General features: G+C 41.2%; 1 protein-coding gene across 3 annotated transcripts; it reads right to left on the bottom strand.

Annotated features, from left to right (window-relative positions):
* Nucleotides 1–250: 250 nt before the first annotated feature.
* Nucleotides 251–24961, bottom strand: LARS1 (leucyl-tRNA synthetase 1). 3 transcript variants are annotated; one of them, XM_015875506.1, is made up of 32 exons: nt 24943–24961; nt 24293–24411; nt 22895–22982; nt 22229–22309; nt 21317–21457; nt 20782–20943; nt 20012–20124; nt 19589–19652; nt 19010–19077; nt 15848–16073; nt 15562–15649; nt 15384–15460; nt 14683–14736; nt 13609–13749; nt 12867–12944; nt 12448–12533; nt 12293–12358; nt 12113–12195; nt 11632–11770; nt 9978–10190; nt 9624–9681; nt 9319–9382; nt 8535–8718; nt 8199–8289; nt 7288–7428; nt 6560–6700; nt 6347–6457; nt 5173–5283; nt 3732–3836; nt 2715–2810; nt 1660–1792; nt 251–678 (listed from the first exon to the last, which is right to left on the bottom strand). In XM_015875506.1, exons 3-32 carry the CDS (start codon nt 22943–22945, stop codon nt 473–475), a joined length of 3372 nt encoding a protein of 1123 aa, XP_015730992.1. In that variant the 5' UTR covers nt 22946–22982; nt 24293–24411; nt 24943–24961; the 3' UTR covers nt 251–472. The 3 variants fall into 3 exon arrangements, with proteins under 3 accessions (XP_015730992.1, XP_015730989.1, XP_015730990.1); XM_015875503.2 differs by lacking the exon at nt 24943–24961 and adding an exon at nt 24752–24883; XM_015875504.2 differs by lacking the exon at nt 24943–24961 and adding an exon at nt 24854–24872.
* Between the last annotated feature and the right edge of the window lie 6 nt (nt 24962–24967).

Genomic DNA, 24967 nt, shown 5'->3' with positions numbered 1-24967 from the left:
ATATTTTTACTTCAAAGTTCACCACTATTGAGCTAATTCTGACATGACTGTTTGTGCAGTGATACCTTCATGGTGTTCGGTCACTGATGGCACTGAAAAGCAAAGTACAGAAGCCTCAGTTAGAGATTTACAACCAACTTCTCCACCTGGATCCTAATCTGGCTGGGGGAGAAAGGAGTGCTAAACCTGATATGCTACAATGCTTCTGAGCACACAGACCCCAGCTGGAAAGGAAGATCTGCCACATGAATGTTTGGGAAAATTGTTTATTTCCAAAAAACCCAAAGGGCCAAAGGAAAATAGTTATATCCACATTTCAAAAAGCAGGGATAAATTGCATGCAAAATGATTTTTTTTTTTTTTTGTGGGCTGTTTTCCTTTTTTGAAGAACAAATTCACACAGTTGTTACAAATACTTTCAAAGTCACTCCATGAGCTCTCTCTGTTAGGGATCATGCTGCACACAGGCAGTTCAATGAACCAGATACACAATGGTGTCACCAATGTCCCTCGTCAGGCCGCTCTCTGTGACGCACACACGTTTCTCAGCCAGGTCAATGTGGAAAACTGCCTGCTCTGGAATAGCAGTTTTCTCTGCTTCTTCTTTGCCGAGGACCGGAACGCGGCGAGGCCCAAGAACTGGATCATCAAACCTCATCAGCTTCACTTTAGAGAGATCTGCAATACAACGACCAGCTAATGAGGACATGGCTACACACAAACCATGATACCAACCAAGTTCATCAAAATACTGAATACATGGTACTGCTAAAGATCTTCTCCAAGTAAATACATTCTCTTGGAGACAAAACCATTAAGAGATGTCATTCAGTGCTCACAGAGCAAACTGTAGCAGAGACAGCACCTGCCTGTTTCATCTTCAAGTCCCATGGCCACATTCCCAGCACCACACCTGCCTTTTTGCTCTCTCGGCTGTGGGTGACTGAGCTGTGCCTTTGTTTTCAGGACTTAATTTCAGAGATGAGGGGAAAGGGGCAGGGGAGAGTTTTTGTGAAATACAGTTCCCTTTTAAGTTCACAGCAGAAGAAGATTGCTAAGCAGACCAGGAAAAGAAAAACCCACAAACAGGATCATTCAGTAATGCCTTCCTCCAAGCACAGCCTTTCACTCCTGTGCACCGACAGAACAGTGACACCTTCTGGAAGAGATGAAGAGCTGGAAAGAGTCGCTTCTTCCCAATCACCTCAAAATACTCACCTTGCAGCAGGGCATTAGATATACATATACATTTACTGTGCCTACAGCATGTTTCCCTCTGCATGCATTTCACTACACAAGTTATCATGTACTCTTCCCTGCGTCATCATCCATCAGAGGTTATCTTTGACAGATAAACATTAATAGAAACATGAGATGCAGAAAAACAAGGGAAAGATTTCTCTGCTGTCAGACGCTTTTGAATTCAGCCCAGTTTTCCACTAGCATCCAGCTCTACAGTGATTCAGATTTGTTCCATTCTTGCTTTCTTGCACTCCTTAACACAACCACAGCTGTTGTTCCCTTAGGAAAGCCATTTCCTACTGCATAGAGACCTTTCTGAGCCATGGCTGCACCTGTACTACACCCGTACTGTGGCACCTCACATGGAAACGTCAACCTAATCAGCACAGGCAGCTGCATGTCGGCTCCAGTATTTACCTTTGATGCCTCTGTCCATCTTCATTAAGCGCCTGATCACAGTCTCTCTATTATCTCCTTGCCTTATCTCAATTTTTGTAGAGAAGTGGCCATTTGACGGCTGAGGGTTCACCAGAAACACGGACACACTGGGCTGTAAAGAAAAGTTAAACAATTAAAGAGGGGATCCGTGTTGGTGACCCAACGCTCAGAGGAAATATGCACCTAAAGCAAACCAAGAGTGTTCCAGACAGACTGCCTCCATTGCACAGCATGGAATGCCAGTGCAGAACAGAAACGCCTACACAAATCTTTAGAATACAAGCTGCAGGACATGCAACGTTTTAGGACATATTTAAGGAAAAAAAAATATATATGAAATTTCTACTGTTGAAAAGTTTCAGAGCTAGAAATATTCACATCTGTAATTACTGTTGCAGAGTTTCACCAGTCTCATGCCTTGCTCAGCAGTGCTCTCAGAGTTCCATATTCAATTTTTTTTTTTTAATTCAATTTTTATGCACCTGAATGCTACTTATTATCCCACTGTAAACTAATAGGAGAGTACCTTAAATATTAAAACACTACAGAATTCAGCAAAACAAGTTTCACATGGAAGCTTGTGATGCCTTGCAGCAAGTACAGCAGCACCAGAACTTCTAAATAACAGCAAAGAAGTGAAATTCAGACCAGCAGGATTGAGAGCTCTCAGTCCTCTATTTTTGGGCTCATGTTTTAGCTTATCTGAGGGGTGGTAGGCAGTGCACATGGCTGAAGGAGATGTACACACTGATGCTCAAGTCACTCATTTTTAACGGTCCTCTAGCCAGCACAATTTAAAGATTCAATCTGAAGTGCCTGAAGGCCAAGATATCGTCACATTTACAGCTGTAGACATAGAAAAGACATGCAATTGCTTCAGTAAATGTTTCCTGTTTTGAAGGGTGTTAGGAATTTTTGCCCTTCACCTATTTACATCTCCAAGTAAACTTTCCAATAGCATATTTGTGGGTTGGTTTGTACTCAACTTTCCAGACCTTCAATATCAGAATATCCGATTTTTTGTTGTTGGTTACCTCAGATCTGAATACAGAGAATGGTTTTCCAGGACAGCACTCTTCTTTTATTTTATCTTCTGCTTCAGAAGCAAACTTCACTTCAATGTGATCCAGCTGCAAGAAAGGTAGACAAGGAGAGGGGATGGAATCAAGAGGAGTTTGATCATATTAGAGGGAACAAAAGGAGTTACCAGATCTCCATGCACTTCAAATTCACACCAACACTGCTCAGTAAGTTCCTCATCATCCTTTCTAACACTGGGGGTAGGGAATGGGGGAGAATGAAGAGGGCAGAACACTGACACACATCCTCCAAGTATGAAATCAGCAGAGCTGGGAGGGACAGCTTCCCTTGGCTTGCAAAATCCCATTCTATGCATGTAACTCCTTCTAATCTAGGTCAAGAAACAGTATGGCTCATTTACAGCAACAGCACACTCACATTAAACTTGACAACCCCACAGTAAACCCCAAGTCTTCCATAGCAGAGCTGATAGCCAGCCAGCCCCCAGCTCACCCAGGAACAGAGTAATAGTAATACTAAACTTTGTGACAAAGCAGTTCAGTTCTTATGCATCTCTACACTCTCCTGCATGAAAACCCCACTGTGCAGCAGGATATCTCCTTCCTTCCACAGTTTATCATTAGTAGCAAATTGACAGATTTTTAAAACAGGTACTGCTTGCCCTCGTATGATTCTGATGATTATACAAAGCTGGCATAACTACCTCTATTCTGCCATTTTACTTCATTAATATAGTTTTAAAAGCCCAGCCCAGATTCCATTCTCAGAGAGGGTGAAGTAATCTCCTACAGTTCACATGTGCCATTGTAAGAGTCTGAGGACTCCAGGCTAAGAACTGTGATCATTCTTACCAGTGATGCCTGTAAATATGTCCTAATTCTTTCAGTTAAAAACATAGGAAAACAGTCAGGTCAGAGACAAGAATCTCTTCAGAAGTGGCACTGGAAAGGCTGATCCTCCAGCTATCCCAGTATAAGTACCAAGTAACAAGCATGTCCATACATACAAACCTCCAGGGAATTTGTCAGATAGACAATATTCTCCAGAAGCACCGCCCGTTCATCAAATTCGAGCTCCAGATCAAGAACACGTGAACCATTCTTCTCCAGGTTTTCCTGGCAGGGGAAAAAATGGATTAAAACCATCTTCAAGATGATGCTTCAAAATTGCAATCTATCTACATTAGTCATGAAAAGAACAGGCTTTAAAATATGCAAGCTCTCTTCTGGCACAATATGCTAGCATAGATGCAATAATTCTCCTGTAACAGGGTATCTTCTATGGGGAGCTGGTGACACTGATGGGAGGACTAAGAGCAATTATAACGCATCTTTAATGCAGAATTCAAAAGGTGTTTTATATTCTGACACTTGTAATCTCCATTTAATGTGTGAGTTGAGAATTCTCCCAATAAGTCAGCACTTCAGTGCTGTTTCACAGCATGAAATTCAGTCTTATGACCTAGTTTAGAATAAAGAACAAGCATACAACAGCTGAACACGTTCACAACAGTCATAAAACAGTTCTCTGCAGGGAAATAACAACCACTTCATGTGTTAACATAAAGGTAAATTAATTAGTATAGAAAACCAACAGCAACAGTAACAATAGCCCAAGTATTAAAAGCAATATAACAACAACTTTTTGATTTATTTATTGAAGTAAAACAGAACTTCCTCTTTGGAATTTAATTAGTCTCTTGCTCCCACACGCTCAGTCAGCTGTCTCCTCTGAAGCTCTGTTTCATCACTCTCAGCATGGCCATGGTTCCCTCAGTGTAATGTGCAAGATCCCCTGCACTAACAGTGAATTGCTTCCCCTGGTAAATCACAAAGCCTTATCTTCTGACAGATAGGAAGCACAAGCAGAAATGCTTCTTATACCCGGGAACTACTGAATAACCTGTTTCAGAAAACAACATATTGGTCTAGGGAATCTAAGCTCACATGATTCTTCTATGTATTTATATGCAGTTGCTTACTGTTCTTCTTTCAGAGTACAGGGATGAAGTGCTGGGTAAGTCTCAGCAAGACGAACAATTCCCCGCATGCAAGGGAAATGTTAATTGTCAAACTAAAGACAAAAAAAAAACCAACCAGGTACATTTCAGACCTGACCAGCTCTTATGACTGAAAGTTTGGCTGAGCTGTTGCAAATATGTGAGCTGATCCAACAAAATACTACCTCTCTTTACAAATTTCTCTTATGCAGGAAGCTTCATAGCAGCTGCTCCATTCACTTTTCCTCTGAAGGCTCATTTTAGACTACTCTCCAGTAGGTCTATGCCTCCCTTATGCTGTGACACCCAAAACTGGGCACAGTATTATAGGTGTGGCCTCACCAATGCAGAACAGAGCAGAAGGATCGAGTCCCTCAACCTACTGGAGGTACTTCATGCAGGGTCAGGATAACATCAGCCTCCTGCATGAGAGTTGTCACTCTGACACTTACCTTAATCATGGCAACAAAAGGCATGACCCTCTTCATGTACTTCTTCAGCTCTGGCAATGCATTAAGCTCACTGGCAATTACCTTATTGTCTGGTAGTTGACCTCCCGTGGCCTAAAGATTGATGGAGAACCATTAAGAACAAGAAAAAAACAAACCACAACACATACCTATTATTATCATATATCCTCGATGCTTTACCAAAATACCATCAAGGTCTGTCATCATCATCAATTCCACACAATCATTTTCCTATCCCTTTAAAAACACGATGTAAAATTTACCAAAACCCACGGATATCAACTGCCACTCTTTAATCTTGTCTGTAAGAACACATTAGTGTACCTAAATTATCAACTAAGATGCATCTTAAATCCATATTTAAGTCCACCCTCAAGCAGATATTTAAGTACTAGTTTCCTCAATTGTTTTGATTTTACATTCACAGCTCAGATATTTGCCAATACTCCCATCCAGCATACCAGACTGAACAGCAAAATTTAATGCTGATGCAAGAAATGCTATAGGATTCCCAATGATTAATACTCCAAAGACAAATTTCACATGAGGAATATTGATTTAATTCAATACTGCATATTGTAACAGTCCTGACCCAAAGGTATCAGCTACAACGCTGAGGATGACAGTTCATCAGCAAGGCAAAAGCCACCCAGCAGTCTCTGTGTCAGAAACAGATTCTCCCACTTTCAGTGAAGTGAATTTCTTGCACTTATGACATATGCACTGTGCTTCAATGCATTTCTTGAAACCTCCTCACTGAACAGTATATGCCTACTTAAGGATAAACACCCTTAAGCCCACTTGTTTAGCAAGGCAACATTAATCTCTTGGTCAGTAAGATTTCCTCAGAAACACTGCTGGGAAAGAACTCATTTACAAATGGATAGTCTTTCAAACATAAGGGAACGCAGGCCCATTTTTACTCAGAAACAGCCAAAAGCAATAAGGACATACTGCTGAATCAATGACACACCTCAGAACATTCTCATTATGCATTAAAGCTCACTGGATATCCATAGAAGTACAAAAGAAATTAAAACTACCTCGCTTTACATAAAATAGTTTGGTAACAAGCTACAGCTCACAAGCTTCCTTATAGATTAGAGTACACAGAAATGTAGAGAAGCAGCCCAAAATCCCACATAAGAATACCCACCTGATAGTGCTGGCGCAGAACTGACAGGGTGGTGTGCTGCCATGGGGGGTAGCTCTTGGCTACATAGATGGTGCAGTGAGAAGGCTTCTCGGAAGGTTCTTTAGCACCTTTCTGAGGAAAGGAAGGAAAAAAAAAAATATATCAGGAGGGAGTTCTGAGGCCATCGAGAATTACCAACTGTGTACACTTAGAAGACAACCCATTACACATCACCTTTCCTTTCACAGGTGCCATGTAAGCCTTGAGACGGAGTCGGAGGTCATGAGCTGCTTCCATTAGGTACTGAGAAGAGCCAATTAAGATCTCATCCACAGGGCCTGCCTCTGGCCAGGAGGCTTTCATGATGGAATCAGGCTGTTAAGAAAGGAAGAAGTTACAGTGCATTTTTATCTCAGTGCATGTATCTGGTGGTCCTTCAATCAATTACAGCTTGACTGGAAGCAGAATTTCAGGCAGTCTGAACCTCAGTGAGCACTCATCCATTACTCAGTTGTAAAGAAGTAAGAAAACAGCCAACATGCATTTATTTGTGTTGCATAAACAAGCACACCTGCCACACAGATGCATAAACTCACTTGCAAGCACAAGATTAATTTCCCCAGTACACCTATAGCACGAAAGAAGCTGCTCCATGCATAGATGTAGGAATATTTCATTACCAGATTAATTTTAAATCACCTCTTTGTATGAATTTAGTCAAAGTGGCTTTCATTAAAGTTACCTTTATCATTACAGTAACAAAAGATACAGGTTAACTCAACATATCTGCTGTCACATACAACGTCCTATCATAGCAATTAATACATTAACATTATAGGACAGATGTTTCCCCTAGTTTCAAAGAAATGAAATCTACAAGTCTGACACCAGCCTCAAGAAAAACAAAACTAAAGAAACCTTAGATCTGAATCAAATGAAAAAACAGAAACATACATTAGTACCTTTCCCAGCAGTGACCAGATGTGCTCACACAAGTGGGGACAGATAGGAGCCAAGAGCAGAGTCTGAACTTCAATAAACCGAAACACCAGCTCTCCGTGCATCCCTTCTATCGCCAGCTCACGGTATTTATCTTTTGCTGCCTGGAAGAAAGCCAGCATCACCACCATTAACACAGCAATTGCCACGGAGAAGCACTCAAAAGGAAGATCTCCCAGCTCTTTGCTCTAATATGCCTTTAGAATATAAAATGTGTAGAAGTCAAAAACGGATTACTGGAAGCAGTGTATTTTTCTCAAGTACCTGACTGTGAATGTCAGCTGACAACTTCACTTTACAAGTACCACCTTGTTAGAAGTGTTAATTAGAACAGATATAAAAGACCCCTAACTACCTTTGCAAATACTGATAAGTACAAAGAGGAACAATGAATATGATCTCACTACACATACAACTCGGTGTATTTAACCCCATTCCCAAACATCATAAGGAAACCACATAAAGGAGGACTTGCAACTTGTTAAGTGAAGTGGAATGATTCTGCAGACACTCTGGATAAGGTTTAAGGAGCATATATAAAAGCAGTATTTCCAGAAAATTCTGTTGTTATCTGAATTACTTATAAGAAACTTGTTTGTAAGAAACTCTCCATTGAAAAGGACTTATGGACAGAAAACATTCCTCTCAACAGTGTCTACATGCAACATCGCAGGTGTCTTCCTCTGAGCCTCTGTAAATGCCACAAACAGGCCTTTATAATTTCAGATTAAGTCAATCTAATTGGTCTTGTTTCTTGATAAAACTCAGATTCCAATTCAGCTGTCTAGTTAAGGATCACAGACACCAGGATCAAAAGAAACCCACACAAAGCAACAAATGTCGAGCATTATTTATCTATAATGAGAGCTCCTACCTGAAATTCAAAGAAGCCGGTCTTCAGAGCCTCCTTAAATAACATCTTCTCATAATTCTGGTCTGTCTTCTTTATGCCTGCATTCATTTCACTAGGGAGGAAGGTGAAAACACCAATATTGCAAAGCCTGCTCTACTTAATAAGAACATTGTGTAACACTATGCTGCAAATGCCACCAGTATAACAGTCACACCAGCTCTTCTGAAAGTAAATTTAAAAAATGTTTAATATAAATTAATTAATTCCACAGAAGAACTACGAAGATGATCCTTGCAAGAAAAGATATAATAGAAAGCCAGCTTGTACCATGTTGTATTATTAGCCTTTGTACGGTACCTCGCAAAGACTCTGTCATTGAAGGTGTTGGCAGGACCACTTCTTAAACTGTCTCTGTTTGCAATCATCTCCTTTACCCACTCCACCCATGTGTAGAGACGAAGAATCCCAGCATCAGCCATGGCTTCCACAAAGTTGGCATCTTCAACAGTGTCCCCAGCATCAGCCAAGGCTAAACGCATTCCTGGGGGAAATCACATTAGCTAACAGAGCTGGTATGCAATAAGCTGGCAGATATGGGTGCAGGAGGGATCCAAAGTCAGTAACAACTAACGTTTAATTCCATGTTAATGTAAATGTGGAATTAAGTTACAAATTGCCTGGCCAAGTAGAGAGATGTCTCAAAGGATGCACTTCGCCCAAGGAGACAAACAATGTTTTCCTTAGGAAGCAAATCAGACAGACAGCAAGAACCAAAGGCCCAACACAGCCACAGTTGGAAAGGAAAAAAACAAAGAGCCACCAGGAGGATGCAAGGAGGAACACAGCATGCAGGAATGCACGCAGTGCGTATCAGCAGCGTTTGTCTGATGTTTTGATCTCCAATAGCAATGGGTAAAATAAACACCTTCCAGAAGACCTCGGCCTGGGAGGTCTTGATTTGAACAGGTGTTCCATTAATGCACATCCCAGTTTTTCTAAACACAGCTCAGCTTTTCAAACAGAACCAGCCGGTAGGTTTATTGCAGTGCAATACTCCAATATTCCCACTGCTTCTCTGAGAGCAAAACGTGAATTCTCATCATTTTGGCACCACTGAAATAACAGTCAGGTCAGAACATACCATCTGCAGAAAACTTGTCCACAGCCTGAGTCAGGGTAAGGAAGTTGCCAGTAGATTTAGACATCTGAAACAAATATAAGAACCTTTGTTTTCTCATATACCCACTGCTGCTGGACAGGCAAGAAGACAGAAAGAGAGTCTGGTGAAAACACTAAGAAAGTATTTTCTATTTTCAGTTAGGAGTGAAGTAACAAGAATTTTCAATTTCCTCCTTTTATCTCCATATAGATTTTTTTTCTTTTTTGAGTCTGGTAAAGGCCTATTTGAACATCCACAAGTAGCTCATACACAAAACCTCACCATACCTTTTCAGAATTGAGAAGGAGGTGTCCATTTGCTCTAACAGCTACTGGCCATTTTTCTCTGTTTGAAGATAAGATACAAAGCGTATTACAAAGTAAATACTTTAAAAAAACATAACAAAAAATGAACTCAGTCCTCTGTTCCAGTTTGGGATGAACACCATAAGTAGGTGTTACTTCTAAATAAATATTCAAGGAAATATAAACAGTGTTCCCATGCAGAGGAACTACACCTAGCTAAGAGTCCGCCATGCTTTTATGATTTTTGTTATCAGTACTGCACATTATAACATCACGTAATGCAGAGTCAGCAGCTTTACCTCCTGCACACCTGCTATGCATCATTTCCAAACTCACCTCTGATCTGACCACATTGCCACATGGTTATAGAGGTAGTACGACAAGTGATTTGGAACGAGATCTTTGCCAGATACTCTGAGATCCACAGGATACCAAAACTCAAACTCCTCCTTTAGCTTGTCCAACTTCTCTTTTGGAATCTCTGTTTTAGGAAATGGAGCTGCCTTGAAGAAGATGTAATCCCAAACTTCTTTGCTCATTTGATGCGCTCTGCAAGTTTGAATGAAAATACTGCTGAGCCTGCACCAAAAATGCTTTTCATTCTACACAGTTTTATCTCTGGCTACTTACAGTTTCAGAGGAGTCCATCAGACACTGCTTGGCATATAACTCAAACCAAATAATTTCAAATCTATACTTACTATCTTTTAACATCTCCTAAGGTGCTTTGCCCTGTATTATGCAGAGAGGAACACATTCTAGATCCAAAGCACTTCCTGTACATATTAAACAACTACTTTAAATGACAGGCAACACCACCAGTCTAAAACACTTTTGTGTACCACTTCACTGCTTTATCTCTGGTATTTATTGTTCTATGCTTTAAATTACTAATGTGTGCAGTATTCTCGCTCCTGCATTTGGTGCTAAGGCTGCTTATCTGAATGGCAACTAATGTGCCATAAAGTCCTTACTTACCCTACCCCACGGAGTCTCAGCAAAAAGCATTTGTTAATAGTAAGAAGAAAGATGTCACTCATTAATAACACACTGTAATTTTACATACTTAATCACATTAAATCTGTTACTCAGTGCTAAGGATGATCACTTCAAAGTTAGTTTCCAGGCACGGCTGGCATGCTGGTAAGCTCTGTAATTAGAAAGGCTCAAACCAAAATGAAAACCTCTCAGCATTACTTCTGCTTGTACACATGCCTTTGGAAATACTTTTCAAATTAGTTATAGCATGAAAACACACATGTTGCAATTCCACTATGTGTAAACTCCTCCAAAAAGCAGCTCACAAAATAGGTGAAATTAGAGTGTAACATTCAAAGCAAGAATGCCATTGGGTTGGGTTTTTTGTGTTTTTTGTTTGTTTTAATTTCCAGACCAGCTGTGCTACATCATCTCTCTGATATCTATCACTGGAAGTTCAGTCATCCCATCTGAAAGGTCACAGAGCTGTTCTGAGAGCTATTTCAGTACAAATGCTTTGTCCCCTTTAACTTTGAATGTTCCTACATAGACGCTATAGACAGAGGGCTCCACGCCTGTAAGAGTTACCAACTTTTAATGCAGTAACAAAACTGGAGTGTTGACCTTGTGCATTATGTACATTGAACCATAACATTCTTCTGAGCTGTAAAGCAGTCTCTCAGAAAGAACTGAGACTTCAGCAGCCAATGAAATAAATCACTCAAACACCTGGGGAGGACCATTTCAAGGCAAGTCAGAGAAGCACTAAAAAAGGTGATCTAATTCAGGTGCAGTTCTGCTTTCAAGGACATTCCTCCCCTTCTCTGAGGACAGTACTACATCCTCTTTCCTTCATTTTTCTTTCACACAATTGCTTTAACATAGCCATTAGCAAGTTAAGTTTTGACAGCGATACAAAAGCAAACCATCAGCCTGATTGGCAAGTCTCCGTCAAGAACAACTCAGAGAAGCACACAACTGAACAGGCAAAATGGTGTTTCGTTCTCCTTACCTGATGCCTAGAGGAGATTCTCCCTGGCCTCTCAGGTTACCTCCCTGTAACAGATGAGCTACTGTGTAATAGGCCATGTAGATTGTGGAGTCTGAGAGAGACTCAATCAGCCACTGCTCATCCCAAGGCAAACGGGTACCTGGAAGAGGCAGAAGCCAGGTATCAGACAGTCAGTACCACCCCTTGCTTACAACACCTGCTTTCACACTTTGCAGTCATCATTGAAGGAGAAGACAAAGAAATGGTCAACAGCTTCTTCTGCTGAAATCCCTTCCAAAATTACTGCCCAAGAAGTTCTAGACCACATGAGTTCACAAGATACAGTGTGCCTTCTTGGGGATGCTGTATCTAGATTTAAGTTGGTTAAATCTGCTCTACGCAGAACTACACCACTTTGGATTCCAGGCAGCACTTCAGCCTTTCAAAGGATGTAATGAATACCATGCTTACAAAGTGCCAACAGAGAGAGTGCTTTGCCTACCTAATCCATATGTCCTGGAGCATGCATGTTCCTGTAGCCAACCTAAGGTAGCTTCGAAATTTCTCCTAGTCTCTTCACAAAAGCTGGAAGAAACAAGCTGTTAATAACCTCTCCTCTCAGCTCTCTGAGAACACCACCAGCAAACAATCACTCCTCTTCAGACCTGCTTTTATAACTTACGTCTCCAGTTGTTTCAAGCACTCCGATGCCTGTTTCTTCCAGTTCACTTCACCATAATCTAAATACCTATGGTCAGAAAATTTTACCATTAAAAAAATACCATAACTTGGATATAAATTGACAGGGACTTATAACTACAGCACTACTTCACTTACCACTGGTCACAAAGGGCCACGACACATTCATCAGATGACCTTGACATCACTTGTTTCTCAGGTTCCATATAAATCATGGCTTCATCCTACAAGAAGAGATGTTACAATCCTGAAAGGGCAATAAAGCTAAGATCCAAGTACTTTACCAAGTCTTACAAATCCTCATGTTTCACTAAAATGTGTATCTTAATTCCAGTCTGCTTTACAGCACTCAACACATGGCTTGATTACTGCACTGCCTTTCTGTACCAGCATTTCCTTCCAGAAAATGAGTTCAGATACTCATTTTTCAGTATTTTTACAAGTATATCAAAGATTATAATCAGACCAAAATATTTCCTAGATGAGGCTGTGAAATTAAGCAGAGAATAAGAGGTCCCTGCTTTAGCTGTCCATCCCACATAGATACCCATACATACGTTATCCACCATCATCTTCTGTATACGTTTCTTGACATCTTGAACTTTTTGTCCTTTGAACTCGTCCACCAACATTACCTGTAAAAGATGAGTTAGAGGAGTTCATTCACTTTAAATTAACAAGAAAGAGGTGCAGTAGGTCTTCTGACCCGCAGTAATTGCCACTTCTTTGTTATCTCTGACAAGCAAAAATAGGAAGTGAGCTTTTGCTTTTTGGAACTTTTTGTTTATTTGTTGTGGTGGTTTGCTTTGTTTCACTTGCTTTGGTTTTGTTTGTTTTTCAATGAACAATCTTCCTTTCCTTAAAAATAAATTGTATAAATGTCAGCATGAACGCAGGCAATACCACAAAGCAAGGCAGAAATTCAAATTGTTGCCAGCTTACAAGAACAGACCTGAGGAGTACATCACAATAAGCCATCATGTAAGTACAGACAGCATAACAAATAAACGGCTATCTTTTTATACCAGTTTCCAAATGAACTCTTGCAACAACACTGATCAGTTCCTCACAATGTGATCATTGTGAAAAAAATGAATTCTCAGCCTCAATCTGAAGTCAGACACTTCTCCATTCTCCTTCAGTTCCACACAACTCTTCCAACTGCACAAGTTTTAAACAAAAAATGGACTGGTGAAAAGGAAATCTCCCCAATTCCTGCCCCTTTTATTTGTCTTTAATTCTCATCCTGGGATTTTTTTCCTCTCAGTCACAGTAACCATGATCTCCTTTATTACTTACTCCTTCATAAAATGCTTTAAGGTATACTCTCTCCTTGGCCTCAGCGAGTTTCTCTCTGTCATTCTGGCTCTGGATTTTCAGCTCATCACAGATGAATGGAGCACAAAGGTTGCCATAACCTGGGATTTCAATGATGGGCACCTGAGAATTAACAAAATAGCATCAGGTATTTATTTCAAATAATTTCAACATAATAAAATCTACACAAGAATTTGATTTTGCTTCAGGAGAAGAGATGTGCTCAGAAAGAGACAAGTATTTTTTGTGTTTGTTTGCAGCTGAAAGTGGGGTTTGAACAACAGATGACAAAGAGGAAAAAAGGCAATTATTATACATTATCTAAATGTGTTGCATGACAGCTGGGTGAAAACCAGTACTGAACAGCCCCGCTGACACAGCAGGAGGTGTCTGGGCAATGGCCAACTTCTACCGCATTGAGCTACTCTGTGCACACTGACACCATCTATTGCTAATTGAGTTTCACAGGCATTTATAAGGTATTGGTGCAATTCCACTGATTAGGTCAAGAACGCCTGATGTACCCTATGAGACCCCTCACCTGCTCTACCACAGGCAATAACCCAGTTTCTCTTCATGTCATGCCAGTATCATACTGTACCAGCATTGCAGCTGGCCCAGGGAAGCAAGGTCAACACAGAATGCTGGGACAGCTCTATCAGTAACCTATGTTTTCCAAACAAAAACTGATTCAGCTATGCATTTGCATTAATAGTTAAGAAACTTCAGTCCTTTCCATCTTGCTTTGAAGGCAAGATTATTACTGTAACCAGTAGGATTACAGGATAGCGATGTACTGCATTAACCAAAACAGTAATTCCCACAAAAAATAATGCTTTTGTATGTCTGCTATAGCAAAGAATAAAAAATAAAAAATCTTGACTGCAGCCCCTAACAGATCACACACAACAACATGAAAATATCACTATAAACTACCCAGCTGAAGAGAACTTCAAACAAAAGTTCTGGAAGAGATGCACCATCCTGGCACATTTCTCATCAGGGAGTACAAAGCCACCACAGGTACTGCAGATGCACCCATGTGAATGAACTCACCGGTTCAAAGGGCAGGACCATTTCATCTCTGATACCATACTTCCCTCTTAGAGCCTTTAAAAGTTAAGGGGAAAAAAAGTAGTATATGAATGGGAGGAAACGATTTGCCATAGGTTTTTATCCATTCCCAATGTCTTTTGCATTCATGCTATTTTACTATAAAACAGACAAAACTGCTGCTCACTACTTCTCATATCTGACTTAAACCTGTTTAATTTTCAGGTGACTCTATCAGAATGTGTATGTGATGTGATAGGAAAAAACCCTGAAAATGAATGGAACAAAAACTCAGCAGCCATTTAAGACACTGATGCACTTTTGAAGCTGTAACAGCAACAGATACTTTAAGATTCATTTGAAATTCGTAGAGTTCTCATCTCAAATTCATTTCCACAACAGGAATCTATTTCTGCTTCACTGACACTCTTCTTCTGCACATTAAGACAAAAGCAACACAACTCCCATTCAAAATCCTTCTTGAAGACAGCAGAACTTGACTTAGATCAGCTAATTTTAACTTCATTAACTACAAGGATTTGAAGTTAGAAGTGGCAAAATTAAAATTTTGTTTAAATTTTAAATTTTGTTTAAAAATTTTGTCTCCAATTAAAAGTTTTGTTTTGTCCACTGAATATCCACTTTTGTTCCTCCATGCTTTGGAAAGAAAATAGAAACAGAAGTGATTGATAGAAGAGATGGACCTGTTTTTTTTTCAGATCTCTCAGGGCTGCAATGTCATCTGGAGAATCAGAAGGGACACTTGTAACCACTCCCGTTCCTTCACAAAGGAAAAGATACAGCAGATAAAACATCAGTTGACATACTGAATGCACAGTGTGCACCAAGCAGACTTCCAACAAGCTGCTGCTGCAACGTTACCTTTATCTTCCTTGATTGTGAGCATGGGAAGAGCGTACACAACTTTATAGTTGGTGAGTGGTGCAGAAAGTGCAGCACCAAGAATCTCCTGTGTGGGAGAGAGAAATGTAATTATGAAAAGAGCACTTTCAGCCTGAGTAAGCTCTTCTTGCTGATACTCATTCAAACTCACTGAGTTCATTGACCAAAAGTACATTTACATTTTCTTTATAAATAGATCTCCACCAACATCTTTATAAGTACAAGTTTCACAGAAAGAAAAAGACTTGGCCAGCAGGCTGCTTACCTCTCCCATCAGTTCCTTGACAACAGGTACGACTCCATTGTCTTTCGTAAAGCCCTGGTAGGACATGTTCCTGGCAGCTCTTTGCGTGCAGATAAAGATATCCCCATTCACAGTTTCAAAGCCAATGTATTTCATATCTGGGCGAACCCAGCAGTTGGTCTGTCCAAACATGGTCTCCGGTCTGAGCGTCGCTGCCACCAAGAAGATATTTTTTCCCCTCAGGCCACTGGCGGGGAGGAAAAGCATTCTATAAGTTACCAACATAAAAACATTCAGGATAACTGTCATGGTTTTGTAATGTTGCTGTCAATATTCCACATCATAATATTGTGTGCAGCATGGATCATTAAAAGGTTCATACTCCAGTTCCGTGGAATAACAACGTCCCGAATACTCAGCTCTCAGAAGAAAACTACATATCCCAAAGGACTTTGTGGCCAGACATAAGTCACGGGAGGAGAACATACATAATCTCACTCCCAGGCTGGAGTTCTCTCTCTCTCGGACTCTTGGAGAGTGGGAAGCGTTCCAGCCGTGTCACCTAGAGTTCACAGTAGGCCTCTTGGTTTACAGAGACTCTCTCTATTTTGTTCGATTTATTAGCCTCAATCATATTGTATTATATTGTGTTATCTTGTATTCCGATATCATATTTAGTAAAATAAGTTTTCCTCCTTAGATTGCCGCCGCTGTTCTCTTTTCCATTCCCCTTTTACCTTCCCTTTCGGGCCAGGGACCCTATGGGGCAGCTGCCCTGTCACGGGCACAGGTAAATCTAGGTAACCAGTGACAGCTTAGCCATGGAGAATGTGGGTATAAGTTGCTGCCTTTTAGCTTTTAGAACGGATCTCTCTTTGCCCTCAGAGAGCTTCATTAGGTGAGTGTTATCATTTTGTAGCTGCTCACTGAGAACGTGACAGTCCAGGTGGACTGTCAACATTCAGGTGTAGCTGTAAACTCTGAGCATTGTTATCTTGCTTTTGTAAAGAAAACAAAGGGATTTCTTTCTCTCTCAGAGCACAGCTAGCTAGCTCTGACTTTTACAGCGCCTGCCAGCTACTGCCAGCTATGAGTCTGCTCTTTATTTTAGGAGCACTGCATAGGGGATTCAAAGCCATCATGTTCTTCAGAACTTATTGACCCCTTCTTAATTTTTTGATTTCTTGTTATGGAATATATGCATTATACAACCAAGTAAGGGCATTGATGGAGACACCTGCCTGGTACTTCTATGCAATGTGGTATGATGTGAATTTTGACACTTACATCCCAGATGGAATAGTCAATTTTACAATGGCTAATTTCACAATTGCTAATTTCACAGCAGCTAACTTTACAATCAGGTAGATCGAGCTGCCAGAATTGAGGTGTCTCAAATAGACTTGGACTAGCAGAATATGGGTGAATTATTTCTAGCTCGATGGGCCCATGAGACCTCAGGCCATCAAGGAAGAGATGCGACATATAAGTGGGCCAGAGACCGAGGGGTGGATTTAACTATGGATGCTATTGAGCAGATTATTCATGATTGCAAAACATGTGTCATAATTAAACAAGCCAAGAGGATGAAACCTCTCTGGAAGGAAGGGTGATGGCAAAAGTATAAATATGGGGAGGCATGACAGGTTGATTATATCACCTTGGCACAATCTCGCAGTGGTGTTATGTGCTTACGACGGTGGAAGCTACCACTGGGTGGCTTGAAACATACACAGTACCCCATGCTACTGCTTGAAACACCATACTGGGTCTTGAGAAACAAGTCCCATGGTGACATGGCACCCCAGGAAGAATTGAGTCTGATAATGGGACATATTTCAAAAATTCCCTTATAAATACTTGGGCCAAAGATCATGGCATTGAGTAGATTTATCATATCTCCTACCATGCACCAGCTTCTGGTAAAATTGAACAATACAATGGGTTGTTGAAAACTATACTGAAAGCAATGGGTGGTGGAACATTTAAGCACTGGGAAAAGCATTGGGCAGAAGTCACTTGGTTGGTCAATACTAGATGATCTGTCAATCATGATTGTCCTAGCCAATCCAGCCCCCTACACACTATAGAGGGAGATAAGGTCCCTGTTGTACATGTAAAGAACATGTTGTGAAAAGCTGTTTGGGTCCTTCCAGCCTCTGGAAAGGGCAAACCTGTCCGTGGAACTGTTTTTGCCCATGGACCTGGGTGCACTTGGCGGGTAATGCAGAAGGATGGGGATGTTCAATGTGTACCACAAGGGAATTTGATGCTAGGGGAGTGATGTCAATAATTTTATGTATATATGCATATATTTGCTTGTGTAGTGCATTTTAGTTATTATAGTTATACATTTAGTTATATTACATTTAATTGTACTATTTAGTTATCATAGTTTTACATACACATATATATGTATATATATTAACCATGATGTAATAATGTAGAATAAGGGGTGGAATGTCATGGTTTTGTAATGTTGCTGTCAATATTCCACATCAAAACATCATGTGCAGTATGGATCATTAAAAGATTCATACTCCAGTTCCGCAGAATAAAAACGTCCCGAATACTTAGCTCTCAGAAGAAAACTAAATAACCCAGAGGACTTCACGGACAGAGATAAGTCACAGGAGGAGGACATATATATATATAATCCCACTCCTAGGCTGGAGCTCACTCTCCTGGACTCTTGGAGAGTGGGAAGCATTCCTGCCATGTCGCCTAGAGTTCACAGTAGGCCTCAGTAAGATGTTGTGTCATCTTGTATTCTGATATCATATTTAGTAAATTAAGTTTTTCTCCTTAGATTGCTGCCACCATTCTCTTTTCTTATTCCCATTTTCCCTTCCCTTTCAGGCCAGGGGCCCTACATCCAGGCACAGGTAAATGTAGGTAACCCTTGACAGTACCATAAAACATGCTCTTAAGCCAAGATGACCTGTACGTTACATTTCCTAAATAGATCATTAAATTTAGTGCAGGGCTTCCTTCTCATTTGGTGCATGTCTGCTTGTTTTTACTTAAATCTGTGCTTCACACAGCTCAAAGCAGAGACCAAATTCACAAAGTGACAGAAGTAACAGGATGAAATCAAATCCTACATTAGGCAAACCAGGCTAATTTAGCCTTCACTTTTGACCATAAGAGGGATCTGACTTGCCATTCCAAACCAAGACTTACCTTAACTTTGCTGGATAAGGATCTAACACCTTCATTTTTATTAGAGTGTATTCTTGACATCCAACACCCTGCAGTTCACATAAACAACGCAGCAATCAATACATGAAGTTGACTCAAGCAGTAAAGAAAATAAACGATTCTGTAGTAACCTAAATGCTATTTAAGGCAACAGCACTTTCTTCAAAGTAAATCACAATTCTACTGAAACAAAACACTGCTTCATACAACACAGACTGAAGAGAGGATCTGTTTTACACCTCTGTCCAAAAATTTACTCATGAAAGCAGCTATCTCAACAACACAATAAAAGCTTATTTGCTTTGTTTCAGCAGATAAATATGCTGCAGCAATGCTAATGGCATAAATTGCCGAACACTCACAGGGAACAGCCACAATGGAAAATATAATCTGCAGTTCAAGATAAGTACTCTCACAGTAGTGGAGTTCACTCCATTTTCCCCATGAAACAACAATTGAGAACAGGCAGTTTGGAATGTATGAAACACATTTTGCTCCAAGATGCATTTTTTTCCTTTCAGTAGTAAGAAACACATGCACAAAAACAACTGCAAACATTACCTCTCCTGTTTGCCTGTCATGATCCATGCAAGGCTGCCCATCTTTTGGAGAATAAATTGTGTATCTAAAAAAAAAAAGTATATGTTCATAAACTATAAAGAAAACATACCTTTCTCAAAGGGAGAACCCCCAAGGATACCTTCAAAGTTTGCTTAACTCACTTGTCCACTGGTGCCAATGACTGTTATTGCATGAGATGTCAGTATTGATTTAACCTTGAACTGACAGTTATGGTAAAACTAAAACACAAGCAGACTATCTCACAAACTCAGCACAATAAGCACTTCATCTTTTCACTTCCTATAGGGTATTTCAAATAGAAGCCTTTTAGTCTGAGTTACAAACATGTTCTGGTGTCATAAGTGTTCCATCTTTCACAAACTCGGTTCATCCACATGTACAATAAATTCAGAGCAGCCTTACCGTTTTCCAAACTTAATCTTATTTCTTTCTCTTAATGTTAGGAACTGCCATCGTACAAAGGAATCATAGTATGGGTTAACATCTGTGGTAATGAAAGAACGCCTCCAATCCACCTGGAAATGCATAGGAGTCTCTACTTAGTACATACAGTAAAGACATTTAAGGAACCACCAAACAGCTAAACTAATTTTAAAATAAGAATTACATGCACACTAATGGTGCATGCTTAAAAAGGTAATTAAGCAGCCTGCATGAACAGCCTTTGAGAGCTGACATGTGAGAACTTCAGACCTTCTGTGCTGAATGTACATTTCAGATGTTTGGTAGAAGTTTTAACCAGTCACCAAAGCTAAATTTCAGCATCACTGTTGCTCGCTATCAGTCTGTTTTTAAAAATGTATAGCCAGTAGGACAAGTATCTTCATGTAGTATCACATTGTTGCTTCTAAAACTACTGTCAGTACTGACTGCAGAGTGGTATCTTAATATGGAAACAGGAAAAGAATGCCCTATTTCTTCATCTGATTCTTGTTTCAAGGAGTGACTGACACACAGCTTATATTCTGTAGATAAGAAAGCACTTATTCACACGAGAATACTAAAAGACTTAACATTAAAAGGTTAAATTAATAATTCCATAAATAATACAAACACTTCTGAAATAACGTCTTAATTGTGCAGACAATTTCTAGTACCAAAGGAACAGAATTGAACTCATAAATACAAATATGGCTGCTTTCAGAACCGAGCTTTATATTTCTAACAGTTACCTTTAATCCCATGCTTTTCAGATCCTGGACAGCAAGGGGAGGGAAATAATCCAGCCAGTGCTCAGCTTCAGAGAAACTTACTACTTCTTCATCCGACAAACCTAAAGACTTCATGATTCCCCACTGGTATTTGGAAGAACCGGTCTTGGCAGCAGCTTTACTCTGACAGGAAAATTGCAGTGAAAAAAAATAGTATACAGTCTCATATTGGCAATACCTGCATACATTCTTCCCCCCACCCCCAACTGAAGTTGTTGTTTCTATTTCCAGATATAGAATATGAACATTCTAGTTTGCTACAGTGCACCAGCTCCTGGAAAAGTTTTCACATAGCAAAATGGTATCTCTGGATCCATGCAGCTGATACATTTTTCCCCTCAAGTCAACATTAAAAGTACTGAGCTACCTTGGAAAAACAGTTTAAATACCTGCATCACATTTCTCTCTGGGGAGTGTGAAGGAGGTAAAACAGGCTGTGCTACACAACAGGAAGCACTGAGAGCACAGCTACCAATCCTCATTTAATCAACTTTACCTTCTTCCCTTTTGCTTTGTCTTTGATAATTATCTCTTCATCTTTTCTAGCAGAGTTTTCTTCCTCCTCTTCCTCCTCATCAGGAAATTCAGGTGGGCAGCCATACAGCTCCATTTCTCTTTTGAGCTTATCTGCACAAGCCTAATTAGAGTTATTGGTAGTCTGTCAGCACTTTTCCATATCTATGACCAAAGCAATTACCAAGGATCAATTTTTACTGTAACAATGTGCTTTCCACTACAACAACTTTTTCCAGACAGAGCGTCAACTTCTAGGAGAGCTTTCTAGTTAAAGAATGCCTATAACAGCAGGAAGATGTTCAGTGAGGATTTACTTGTGTAATACCATAAAGGGATGGAAAGTACCATAACAGTAGCAGGGTGGCAAAGTCTTTGGCTACAGCAAATGAGAACAAGCCCAAGTACAGCAGCAACAGGCAAAGAAATGAAGAAAAAGAGCTGTTTACTTTTGAAAGGCGACATGTATGCAGGGATCTCCAGCAAGAGATCCCCTTGCCTCCACTGCCAACCCTTAAATGAGGTCTGGGAAAGGATGGATCCAGGCTCCAGCCCTTCCATCACTCAGGTACACTGCATGCACTTGAGCTGCCCTGGGCTGGCCCTGCCTTCCCACCCAGTGCTTCATCACTGCTTCAAGCCAAGACTTAACATCTCTGCTACAACTTGCAAACAAAAAACTGCTTAAACTGAATTTTGAAAATTTCCTTTTCTTCAAAGTCAAACTGCATAGTTCAAATAAAGCACACAAGTTTATTACAAAGTCAGGTTTCAAATTACACTATCTTGATAAATCTTTGAATAAATCACCGTGACATTCTGCACCAACAGAAAGCAATGCTCTGCATGCTTCTAAGAATGGAAAGCATGAGGAAAAGCACTCAGCAAGTCCTACCTTTATGGGCATCCCAGTGCAGTGCAGACCAAACGGAAACAAACAGCTCTTCCCCTTCAGCCTCTGATACCCAACCGCGAACTACACAAAGTGGAAAAATGAAAAGAGAATGGTAAAAATTTAAATCAGCACCCATCCCAAAAAGAAAATGCAATTCCTTCCTCCCATTAAGCTACTGAAAGGCAGTCTCATCCCTGCTACCAGACCTGCACTGCCTGGCCACGTCAGGACAAACCTGCCAACCTTTCCCAGGAGGCTGCTTTAAACTACAGAAGAATGCAAAGAAGAAATGAATTCTGTGGAATCCTATCCATTCATACCTAAAACCTGTTAACATAGGAAACAGAGCACTGTATTTACAAAGAGGGCAATAAGGCTCTATGTGATGCTTGTGCAGCTAGACAAGCAATAAGCAGCAACATCTCCTAAAAACCTCAGATCTCTGAAAGAGCAGCACCTGCACTCCTGTTTCCTAGCACTACACAAGTTCCATGCATCCCTTTTATCCTCCTAAACAGTAATACTCCTGTCGAAAACACATAAGAAAACTGGAAGACATCATCGTTAAGCCTATAAAATACTTAGCAAGGCATTCTGTTAGCTACAAAGTAACATTAGCTACTTCAAAAGTATCCTTTAAAGGTATTAGTAAAGGAAAATATTTACCTCACATTTGGATAAAGAAAAGGTGTGTCCCAAGTGCAGTCGGCCATTCATGTAGGGGTAAGGAAAAGTAACAAAGTACTTCCCTTTACTGAGAAGAAATTCAAAGAATTAAAACATCCAATGTAGCCAGCTTTAAAGCAAGCATCAAGAAAAGCATAAATAGCACAGTTAACATCATTATATGTTCAGGCATTATCAGCATGCAGTGACATCAAAATAATTTGTATCTTGCAAAAACAGCCTGATTTTAAAGTACTGCTATGACTACGAGTTCTGTCACCTTATGAAATGCCCTTGTAGCTTTATAGGACTGACATCATGAAGCAGCTTTGAATTGATAGCAACACATTCCTAGATGCAGGAAGTTCTAGTCCTGATTCTGTAAATGAACTGCTTAGTAGCTTGTGGTAGCAATGGTAATGGGAGGACAGTTGGACTAGATGAGGTCCTTTCCAACCTTGTGATTCCATGACTTATTTTACCTCCCACTAAGTTCAGCTTTTCCACTCAAACACATCATATAACCACTTGAAAGTAATCAACCATCACATTGTTGCACAGCACTTTAAGTGTAGATTACTGACCTTCCAAAACATCTAAGATAACTTCTAGATCATTAGGCCTCCATCTTCGCAGTCTACCCCAACCCATGGCTTACACTGACCCTTCCGACGCTACCACCGATTTAGAAACCCGCAAAAACAAAAGCCAAGTCATTTCTTTGCTCACAAAACACTACAGGTTAAGAGGGTGTTTGTTAAAGCACCTGAGTGGTTTATAGGTAAATCAAACTAAACCAAGATAAGAAATAACTCATGCTGCCAAGGCTGTCGTTTTTTCACTCCAACACCCATTCAGGCTAGCAGTGCTGTTTCAGAAGTCTTTCCACACTACAGATAGCAATCCTATTGATCTGGAAGAGATTCAGCTCTCAAGCACCTTAACATTTCCACAGCTTCAAGCTTTCACAGGTTTCTCAGGGTTATTCAGGAAGAAATAAAAGCAGGAAACACACCTGGTCTACAGCAAACTCCACGCCAAGTAAAACAGATCAGCCTGCGTCAGGACCCAGGCTGTGTGTGACACAACCCTTCTCATTGAAGCAGAGCAAGTGCCCGCCTTGTGAATGACGTCAGCTCAAACAAAGGAGCTGTGCTTCTACCTGGGGGGAGTCATCCCTTTACTTGTCACTTTGTCACTGGAAAAAACTCACCCACGACAGAGAGCAGGAGCCTCTGAAAAGAACCTCACTTTTAAAATCAGAGAGCACTAATAGCAGCAAGGAATGAAGGACAGCTATCTTCATCCCTTCTGGGACATGAGCAGCAAATGGTCACCACTACTTGTTGCCAACGTAGTGCACAGTACTGCCCCCCAGTCAAGGAATTATGACACTACCTCCTTTGGCTGCGGCTGTCCGAAGCGCTGATCTCAAAGACTCGCTCATCCTCCCACTTCTGCTGGATCTCCTTCTCAATCTTCTTCAGGAAGTCCACTTTCGCCGTCCCCTTCCGTTCCTGTGGAGCACGGCGGGACAGCAGTCAGCCCCAAGGGCCCAACAAACGCATCGGGGCCGCGTCCCGACCCGCACACGGTGCAGCGGGACGGCGCTCCGCCACGGAGCCGCGCGGCGATTCCGAAGGCGCTGCCCAGCGGTACCGGAGCCACGCGATCCGCCAGCAGCGCCTCAGCACAGCGCCAATTCCCGCACCCCGCTGCCACCCGGCGAGAGCGGCCCCGCTCAACGCCCGGAGCTCAGGGAACCGCGAGGCGGAACTACCCCACTCACTGACCGCCCCGCTCACCGACCGCCCCGCTCACCGACCGCCCCGCTCACCGACCGCCCCGCTCACTGACCGCCATGCTGCTGCCGGGCGCGCCGTGCTCGACGGGAGGGGAACGGGACGCCCCGCCCACGGCCGGAGCGCACGGCGACGGCGCGGCCTGCTCGGCACGTACCACCGCTACGGGGGAGACACCGCCTGCCGGGAGCTGCCCACCGTGATGTGTGGCCGGACACGGAGCCGCGGCTTCTCATGGAAACGCACCTCGCGAGACCGCGATAAAAACAAC

This window comes from Coturnix japonica, chromosome 13 (genome assembly GCF_001577835.2).
Source record: "Coturnix japonica isolate 7356 chromosome 13, Coturnix japonica 2.1, whole genome shotgun sequence".
In the NCBI taxonomy this organism is placed as follows: domain Eukaryota; kingdom Metazoa; phylum Chordata; class Aves; order Galliformes; family Phasianidae; genus Coturnix; species Coturnix japonica.
Note: the sequence above shows the minus strand (reverse complement) of the source record. Positions and strands in the feature narration are given on the sequence as shown.